General features: G+C 45.6%; 1 protein-coding gene and 1 long non-coding RNA gene across 3 annotated transcripts in view; one reads left to right on the top strand and one right to left on the bottom strand.

Annotated features, from left to right (window-relative positions):
* Positions 1-363: 363 nt before the first annotated feature.
* Positions 364-1,719, bottom strand: LOC113923557. The gene is made up of 3 exons (XR_003520367.1): positions 1,626-1,719; positions 518-583; positions 364-426 (listed from the first exon to the last, which is right to left on the bottom strand). It is a non-coding gene; the product is annotated as an uncharacterized LOC113923557 (long non-coding RNA).
* Positions 1,720-3,484: 1,765 nt separating this feature from the next.
* POLR3A (RNA polymerase III subunit A) overlaps positions 3,485-9,734 on the top strand; it is a 51,091-nt gene continuing 44,841 nt past the window's right edge. For both annotated transcript variants that reach the window (XM_027595985.2, XM_027595986.2), the window contains exons 1-5: positions 3,485-3,656; positions 6,272-6,407; positions 6,650-6,787; positions 7,464-7,635; positions 7,883-8,037. In XM_027595985.2, the coding sequence (XP_027451786.1) occupies positions 3,613-3,656; positions 6,272-6,407; positions 6,650-6,787; positions 7,464-7,635; positions 7,883-8,037 (645 nt within the window). In that variant the 5' untranslated portion in view covers positions 3,485-3,612. The remainder of the gene's footprint in view (positions 3,657-6,271; positions 6,408-6,649; positions 6,788-7,463; positions 7,636-7,882; positions 8,038-9,734) is intronic.

Below are 9,734 nucleotides of genomic sequence, written 5' to 3'. Positions count from 1 at the left end.
TCAAAGGTCACCTCCTCAAAAGCTGCAGACCCCATTACTGAAGCCCCGTACTCTATCTATATTTATCAAACAACCTTCTCTCTTAACCACTTCAGTTCCTTAAGTCTGAGGGCTGTCCTTCCCCAGACTGCTTGCTCTTGCTCATTCCACTGCACCCACAACACAATGCTATTGAAAAACAGTCTTCAGCAGCTGTTGAACAATGAGAACACCTACTCTTGCAAGTCTGTGTTTGGGTTCATTTTTCTTTGCATAATCCAAAGAATCATAAATCATGCCAAAGCCGGTTGTCTTGCCACCACCAAAATGGGTTCTGAATCCAAACACAAATATGACATCTGGTGTGGTCTTGTACATTTTGGCTAGTTTTTCCCGAATTTCTGTCTTAGGTACCGTTGCCTTTCCAGGGTGAAGAACATCAATGACCTAAAAAGAAGTAACAGCTGTTAGTGCTTATTATTACAAAATGAGTTTTTTGAAACGACCAACAATGAAACTTTGATGTGCCCTTTCTTACCATCTGTTTCCGCTGAAGTAGTCGGTTAGTCATGAACTTCCTGGTCCGGATAGTTACTGTGTCGTTCTAAAAACACACATAATGCACTAGTTAATGAACCACTCAACCTTTTCTTGAGCCTGCTGAGATTTTTCCAAGATACGGCACTGCCAATGGGTACCCAAGCCATATGTGGACAACTTATAAACATGAAGTCACATTTAAGATGCAATTCCGCAGCTGCAGGCGCCACATTTCAAAATGTTCAAGAACCACACGAGATAGTAGCGGGAATGCTTCCATGAAAAGAAAAACCCACACCCCCCAGTGCCTAACTCCTAAGACACATCTAACACTTACGCTCAGTACTAAGAGAACGCACTCCACAGCTTTCTGGAATCTTCACTTTGCTGTAGGCATCACTTTGGAGCAGGGTTTCTCAATCTCAACACTACTACTCTGGTCCCACTACTTCTCTGTGGGGACTAACCACTAGAGGCCAGTAGCACCCCCCAACTCCAGTTTTGATCAAAAATCCCTTCAGATTTTGCACGGTCCCCTTAGGAGCAATTAAAAAAAAACACCCTGAGGGGACTTGCAGATAAAGTCGAATTAGAAATAGGTGCTGAAACTTTACTGACTAGAGCTCAGTCCTCATGTACTTAAGGCAAGCTTTCTGGAGGCCTCCCTTTACAAGGGCCTCGGTTTCCGCAAAGTACAAGAGGTTCCGTACGGCTAACAATGTTTTAGCTTACACATGGGAACAGCTTCACTCGCCACAACTCGCCCGGGCGCCGTCGGCACCCACTTCACCTCTTGGGTTGCCATCACCTCCAAACCATCTATCCCAAACTGAGAACGCAGGTGAGATGGGTCTCACCCCTCCCCGCCCAATCCACTAGGCTCCACGAAGCCGAAAAACGCAACAGGTGCCCTCGCAGTCCCCAAACCCTGGCCTCTGAAGCCCGGTGTGCCCCGGCTCCGGGACTCTCGGCAACCAGCCTCCGTCAGACACAGCCAAAAAAAGAGCGACGGGACTTCGGGCGGCCGTAGCACAAACAGCAGGACCCGAAGACGAAGGATGTCTCAGATACGGGCCGGATAACTGCATGGGTTTGGGGAGACTCACCATGATGGCGGCGAGGCTTCAAGCAGCCGGGGAGAAAAAGAGAACCACTATCCGCCGGCCAATCATATCAATGCGCACGGAAGGCCCCCGAGCGGCGCCGGCGTGGGGGCGTGGTCAGGCCCTCGAGGGCGGCCGCGCCAATGCCGGATTGAAAGTACTTAAGGCCCGCCCCCACGGATCTCCAGCGGACTAGATTTACGCAAGCACATGTTCAATTTCAGTTCAATTCGCTGTCCTGAATTTCCCGTACTTAGAGTTATGGTAAACCGAATTATAGTTTAGGAGATGCTGTCGACCAGCCTCCTCATTTTATAACAAGGGAAACTGCAGAAACCCGACTCAAAACCTTTGTTATTTCAACTACACAAAACTGACCGTTTTAGTTTATTGCTAAGTATTGCTTTTTTTTTTTTAGATTCTCTGGTAATTTTGTGTATGAAAAATAAAAAATTCTTCCTTTGTGTTTTTCTGAAAATCTTAGTCCTTCCCCTCACAAATGAGCTTTTATCAGTGTTTGATCTATAAATTGTTAGTTGTTTAAAGTGACGTGGTCATGCAAAAATAAAGAACATACGTGCATGTTCAAAAAGAGACATTAGGACTTCCAAAGGTCAGTGTGGCAGAGGAGACAAAGGTGAAGGCTTTGAGGATAGCTTTTCTACATTTTTCAGAATAACAATAGTTAATATTCATTGAGTGACTGCTATGTGCCTGTTACATTCTAATTACTTTCACACTCATTTTGCCATTTGACCTTCCCACTAACTCTAAGAAATAAGGTACTGATTACTTACCCCCTTTACAAGATGGGGAAACTAAGACACAATGAGGCTAAATAACATTCTCAAGGTCACAAGACTTTAGGTGGTTGTACCCAGGGAGGCACGGTGGTTCCAGAACCTTGCTTCTAACCTCTATATGATAAAAGCCACTCGTCCAATCTTGTTAGTATAGTATTGTCTACATTATTCCAAAGGGATTTTAAGTGATTAACTGCTGAAATAAGTAAAGTCTGATTTGCTTTGCTTTTTGTCTGTTACATTTGTGTTTTCCTATTGAGGATGCATGGAGTTTGAATAGCATCCCTTCTTAAAACTCAAAGGTGTTGAACCACTTGATTTGGTTCTGTCTAGAATGTCTCACAAATAGTAAAGACGTTTCAGGATCTGTAGCACTAGATTCTACAGTAGTGTGGTTTCCTTGGTAGTATCATGTGCTGAGATGTCACACTAGGATCACCTCCCACAGGTTGTCACAGACTGTGGGCAAGCAGTTTATTTCTTCAATACATTAACGATCTTCAATTCTTATTCTCCCCTCATCTTGTTTCCCTTGCTCACCATGACTGACTTTTCGCAGATTTATAGCTTCTGTTTTTGTTATCAATAATACAAGTTTAATTCATTTCTTTCATTTCTTTTTTAAAGTAACTTTGTAAACTGCATGCATGGCCGTGTTTCTGACCTCTTTATTTCCTTTGGTGGTCTTCCAGTTGGTACCTCTGTTCCCTGGGCAGGTTCATTTTAGTCTCCCCCTTTACTTAAAAAAAATCAGAGGGTCTTAATTAAGATGGTTTTGATGTTGATAATGACGATTTTCCATTTTATGCAGTTTTGGTCTCTCTGATTGCCTAAATGTTCTGAGGCAAGGCGTTGCAATCACTCGGCAGGGGTCACATGACCTGGAGAACCGAATCGCTAAAGGGCTTTTGAAATTACAGAACAGGCCCCGGTGCAGTTTCAAAGAGGTGCCGCAAGATGGCAGTGTAGGGAAAAGGCAGAAAGCGCCCTGTCCGAAGCCCTCTCTTGACTGACAGACGCGCCGGCGAGTAGCGGAAGAGGAAGCGACCACGTGGGGCGCTCTACGGTGGCCGACAGGATGCCGCCGAGGTGTTAGCAACGAGGCGAGAAGCACCCTCGGGAGGTACGGCGAGCTACGTTTCTCTAGCTCCGGGAGTATCGAGGAGGGTACCCCGGCAGCCGTCACCATGGTGAAGGAACAGTTCCGAGAGACGGATGTCGCCAAGAAAATGTAAGGAGGAGCAAGAATGGCCAAAGGGTGGAGAAATGAAGGGCAGGGGGTGCGAGGTCCGGGGTCCCGGGTCTCGAAGAGTCCATTGAAAGGGAAGGGCCAGGAGTCAGCGGAAGGTGTGGGCAAAGATCAGAAGTATCAGGGTAGGTCAAAGAAAATTGGTCAGGCAGAGGGCAATCCAGCACCTGGGGGACAGCAGGCGGGGGGTGGTCCCTGGGCTTGGGATGTGACGTGAGCCGTGGCGATGCGCGCACCGTGGACCTACGCACGAGTCCTCCCGAGGTCATACGATGGCCTCTTCCAGCGAATCGTGGGGAGCAATCTGGGGCGGGGAATGTGTCTAATTCTGGTTTTGCTGCAGAGCATGTTAACACGGAGGCAGTATTTGCTGACTGAAAGGATAGAGTTTCCAGTTAGAAAGCTATACCACTGGGCGATGTGTAGCAGTCTCAGAAATGAGGCTGCTTTTCTGGACTTTCTCCTTCGGAGCTTATTTATCAGGCCGTGGCCTCCCCTTAGAGCTTACACGGGAAAAATGAATCAGTCATTCTTGTAACAGACGCTTAACTGAGGAAGGTGTTGTGTGCGAGGCCCAGGCATAAGCATTAGGGCTAGGACACGAATAAGACCTTACTGCCTCTTCCAGTTGGAGAAGATAGACAAGTCAGTGTTGGCAAGTGCAAGGACAAGTGTAGGTATAGTTATTTTCAGAACACGTGATGAGAAAGAGATTCAAGCAGAAGAATGCAGACCAAACAGGCTTTAAAGAGCATACTGGAGGGAGAAAAGGGGTGATGAGAAGAAAGCAGGAGATCTGAAGCTGTGTTCCAGAATTATCTTGGCACCTCTGTGCCAAGGAACCTCTGAAGCGTTTTAAGCAGGGGAGTGTCTTGATAAAAGAGTTCTCTTTTTCTTGAAGGTCTTTTGATTTTTGGGGGACAGAATAAGAGGGAGTCATTGGATGCCACTGCAGGGGTCCAGGCAGGGGATGATGATGTCGTGTGGTAATGTCATTGGAGAGATGGATTTCAGAGGGGTTTAGGGTGTAAAATTCACAGGAGTGGTAGGAATGAGAGAAGGGAGAAATGAGATTGACACACAGAATTTTCTTGCTTGGGCAGTTGTTTGCATTAATGGGGAACAAGTCTTACTTGGAGGGAATCCTTGCAGGTGATCTCTCCATATTCACCCTGGCCCCTCATGCCCACCCCAAACCCCACCCATATTCAGGTGTAATCTGTTCTCACAAAGCAGCCCAAGAGAGCCTGTGAAGATGCAAATTAGATTTCTGACTCTTCAGTTTAAAACCTTCCAGCCGCTTTCTGTAGCACTAACATGTAAATTCTATACCAGTGCTCCCAAGCCCAGCATGACCTGACCCCATACACCGCACTGACTTCATCCTGTACCATTAGCTTTATGCACTCTATTATACTGGCTTGGTTAGTTTGGTTGTCGAATGCCAAGCTTGTGCTGAGTCTGGGACCCTTTGCCCTTAATGATTCTCTATTTCAAATGCCGCATCTCCGTCCCGTCTTAAAGCTGGCTCCCTCTTATTCAGAATTCAGCTTCAGTGTCAGTTTTACACAGGGGCTTTCTGACCCCACAACATAGTTTCCTCAGACTCTCTACCACTTCGTCTCATTTTCATTCTCTGCATCTATTCACTTTTGTGTTTGTATTTGCTTATTGTTTGTCTTGCCCACCCTGAACTGTGAGTTCCATGTTGGCAGGGACCTTGTCTGTCTCATCTCATCTGTATCCACAGCTCCTCAAGATGGTGCCTGGCACACAGTAAGTCCCCAATTTGCTGGTCAGATGATTGAAGGAGCAGATTTGGGGACGAAGGTGTCGGGTTCTGTTTTAGATGTGTTGAGTTTGAGGTGCCTGTGCAGTTGCGCAGAACAGGTGTTCAGATGGCCTCCCACTGAGTAGCAGTAGTTGGCCTAAAGATGGAGATTACATGGACATTAACATATACCTGAGTGACACAATCACTCGAGGGACGTCTAGAACAAAAAGAAGGGGTTGAGGGTCAGATCCCTAGGTGAGGAGAGATCAGAATATTTAAGGGATGGCGTAGAAGAAGCAATCACAGAAGAAGGAACAGATGGCACAGGGCGGGGACACACAGAGAGTATGTGGTGTCCCCAAGGCTGTAAGAGGAAAATATTTCAGGATAAGGGGGAAGGCGGAGTTAACATCCAGCACTGCAGAGCCGTAAGATGAGCACATTCTTACTAGGATTTAGCAAGCAGGTGGGTTTGGTGACCTTGGTGAACACCATTCATTTGATATTAAGAATGGAAATGATTTCAGGGGGATGAAGGGGTGTTTACCAAGGAAAAATGGGAGAGACTTGAATATATTTAATAATGGAGCAGAGCCTGTAAACAGTTGGAAGAGTAAGGTTGGTTATGATGGGTCACTGTGCAAGCACCTTTTTTGATAAGTGGTTTTGACGTAATTGGTCCTGTTTGTTGTTGTTGTTATTTTTAATTAAGTAAGCTCTATGTCCAGCATGGGATTTGAACTCATAACCCGAAAATCAAGAGTCATATGCTCTCCTGATGGAGCCAACCAGGCAGCCCAGCTCCCGTTTCTTTTTATTCCAGAAGCCACATCTGTTTTGGAATGAAGTCCCCTGAGGAGATGCGCCAGCAGGCCCACATCCAGGTTGTGAGTAAGAACCTGTACAGCCAGGACAACCACCATGCTCCCTTGCTGTATGGTGTGCTTGACCACAGGATGGTAAGTCCCTACCCCTCCCAGGTCGTGTGTCCTGACATGCTCATGAAACTGATGACTTGCCAGGTTGGAAGAAGCAAGAGCTTCTTTCCATCTCCCTCCTGCACCATCTCAGGGACTCCAGCCTTTGGTCAATGGGATGTGAATACTCTGCACCTTCCCAGGTGATTCTGACTCAGAGTCACCTGGTCCCACTTTCCTGTCCAGCAGTCTCCGTTAATAATTGGGTGTGCTTTTATCCAAAGGGTACAAGTGAGAAGGACCGTCCTTGTGAAACCTGTGGGAAAAACTTGGCTGACTGTCTGGGCCACTATGGCTACATTGACTTGGAGTTGCCCTGCTTTCACGTGGGCTACTTCAGAGCAGTTATCGGCATCTTACAGGTAGGCGCAGACGTGTTCATTTTCAAGGCATAAACTTAGGAATTACTGCTCAGGGACATTGGAGGGAGCTTAGGAATTGGGAGTGGTCAGGGATACATCTAGGGAGAATTTTTACATTACACACGTAATATTGCATCTTACAGTAAGTTAAACTGTGTAAGGATTCTTTATTCTTTGATTTTTCTTGAGTAGGTGGTAGGTAGACGCTATGAAAAATAACAGTAAATCCAGCAGTACAGAACAGCACAAAGTTAAAAAATCAGTTAGCAAAAATCCTACCAGCCAGCTATGACTACAGCTAGCATTCTGGTGAACATCAGCCACCACTCTCTGTGTATCTCTGGGCATGTCGCTCAGTTTCCATGTCCTGGGCAAGAGGTAGGAGTGACTTTTTTTTTTTTTTTTTTAGGTAGGGGTGACATTTTTAAAATTCTTTTTTTTTAATATTTTATTTATTCATGAGAGACAGAGGGAGAGAGAGAGAGAGAGAAGCAGAGGGAGAAGCAGGCTCCCAAGGAGCAGGGAGCCCGATGCGGGACTCAATCCCAGGACCCTGGGACCATGACATGAGCCGAAGGCAGACGCTTAACCATCTGAGCCACCCAGGCACCCAGGGGTGACATTTTTAAAAGACTTTTTCATCTCTTACCCTTTTATCTGTTTTAATTTTTAAAAGATGATCTGTAAAACCTGTTGCCACATCATGCTGTCCCAGGAGGAGAAGAAGCAGTTTCTGGATTATCTGAAGAGGCCTGGCCTGACCTACCTCCAGAAACGTGGACTGAAGAAGAAAATCTCTGATAAGTGCCGAAAGAAGAACATCTGCCATTACTGTGGGGCTTTTAATGGTGAGCAGGACTCGTAAAAGGCTTAGTAAAGCCCTTTGCGTTCAGTTTGGTCCATTTAGCTTATTAGTTTCATGCAGTGTTGGGAAGTCAGGTTTTTTTCTTGCAAATGAGGCTTTAGAGCCTAGCAACTGATGCCCTGTTGGCAAATGCATTTTCAGCGATCTCATTAACCAGACTACAATCTCAGGGCAGCCTGACCCAAGTACCTCATTAGTCTGATCTTGGTAAATAAATTCACTCCTAACAGGTACCGTAAAGAAATGTGGATTACTGAAGATAATTCATGAGAAGTACAAGACCAACAAAAAAGTGGTGGATCCTGTCGTATCAAATTTCCTTCAGTCTTTTGAAACAGCCATCGAGCATAACAAAGAAGTAGAACCACTGCTGGGAAGGGCACAGGTGAGCCTGAAAACACATGTCTGCCCTCTGCCTGCCTCCCCCTGTATCACACACACCCATTCTGTCTGTCATGTCAGAGAGAGGGAGGGGGTATCCCTCTCTCTGACAGACACCTCTTTCAAGATGAGAAGTCCGATTAAGTTAAATCTCTAGGAATACTTCATGACAAGTGCTTACATTACACTATGTTTAGCGTAGACTGGCCTTATAACTAACGCATTTTTAATCGTACAGGTAACGTGTTTTATCGTAAGAGATTGTGGCTATATAGGTCATAAACTGAGAGATGCCGTTCTCACGTGGGTACTGAGATCTAAGAAATTGTAGGTAACTCCTGTTACTTCACTTGGCGCAGACTTAACTAGTAGGATTTTATGAGGTACCCAGTTCTGCCTTGCTCTGATTTCGGTTAGTATTTAATTCAATTCCCACAGTACAGTCTAGAATTGGTAGTATACGAGACTAACAAATGAGCTGAATGGTTCCTGAGTACCAAGTTCTATCAGACTTATGGGGAGCATCAGGAACTGCAAGACGGTGGGTCTGCTGTCACTGGTCCCACAGTTTAGATGTGTCACAAGCAATTAGTCTGTGAAAAGATAACTGATATCCTAGGGCAGGGTGTTGATCATCACACGAGTGGCAGAGATAGGCAGCTCAGTGGGAAATCAGGAGGAAGATGTCACTTTGGACTTGGTTAGGGAAGACTGAGGAAAGATGTGGTGGGATCTGGGTGAGTCAGGTTTACAGAGTCAAGGGCAGGGAGCTCAGCATGTCCAGGCGACAGTGTTTAGGCTGATTCTGAAGCTGAGGCTCTGTAAGACCAGTGAGTGCTAATAAAAGCACCCTGCCTTCAGCAACTGCTGTTAGGGACGGGCACTGTCCAAGCTCTTCGCATGGATTGCCTCTTGTGTAATCTTCAGTAGTGCTTGAGACAGCCTTGCCTGAGATGATCCAGAAGACTGTAACCAAGGGAACTAGAGTGTTGGAGACCAGACAAGTGAGAGCTCAGTGTAGAGTGCAGCCTGCTCTGGAGAGTGTGGAGCCAGGGAAGGTGTTGAGCAGGAAAGTTCATGGTGAATAAATGACGAAATTGCAGAAGAGCCTGACTGCTCTCCTAGAGACCCCATTACCAGAGCGAAAAGACAGGCCATGGGCTGGGAGAAAGCAGACAACATTCGTGTATCTGACAAAGGACTCTCATATCCAGAATATAGGAAACAGTCCTTCAAAATCAGTAAGAAAAACATGACCCTGATTTTAAGCAGTGGGAGCAAAACTTGAATTAGCACTTCACAAAAGGATATATTCAAATGGCTAATAAATAAGTGAAAAATTGCTCAATGTTATTAGTCATCAGGAAAATGCTATTTAAAACTATACACACACCCCCCTAGAAAAATTAAAATGTAAAAAAACAAAACCATGTGCTGGCAAGGTTGTGAAGCGACTGGCACTCACATGTTGACAGTGGCAGTGTGGAAGATTATCACTCTGAACAATTGTTTGACGATTTCTTATAAAGTGACATCTATGCTCACCATACGGCCTAGCAGATTTACTCTTCAGTACACCCAAGAGAAATGAGAGCCTGTGTCCACAGAAATATTTGTACAAGAACTTTTGTTGCAACTTTATTAATAAAAACCACAATTGGAAACAGTCCAGATGATTGTGAACAGGAGAATAAACAAAAT

This window comes from Zalophus californianus, chromosome 15 (genome assembly GCF_009762305.2).
Source record: "Zalophus californianus isolate mZalCal1 chromosome 15, mZalCal1.pri.v2, whole genome shotgun sequence".
Taxonomy (NCBI): domain Eukaryota; kingdom Metazoa; phylum Chordata; class Mammalia; order Carnivora; family Otariidae; genus Zalophus; species Zalophus californianus.
This window is presented reverse-complemented; position numbering and strand designations above follow the sequence as displayed.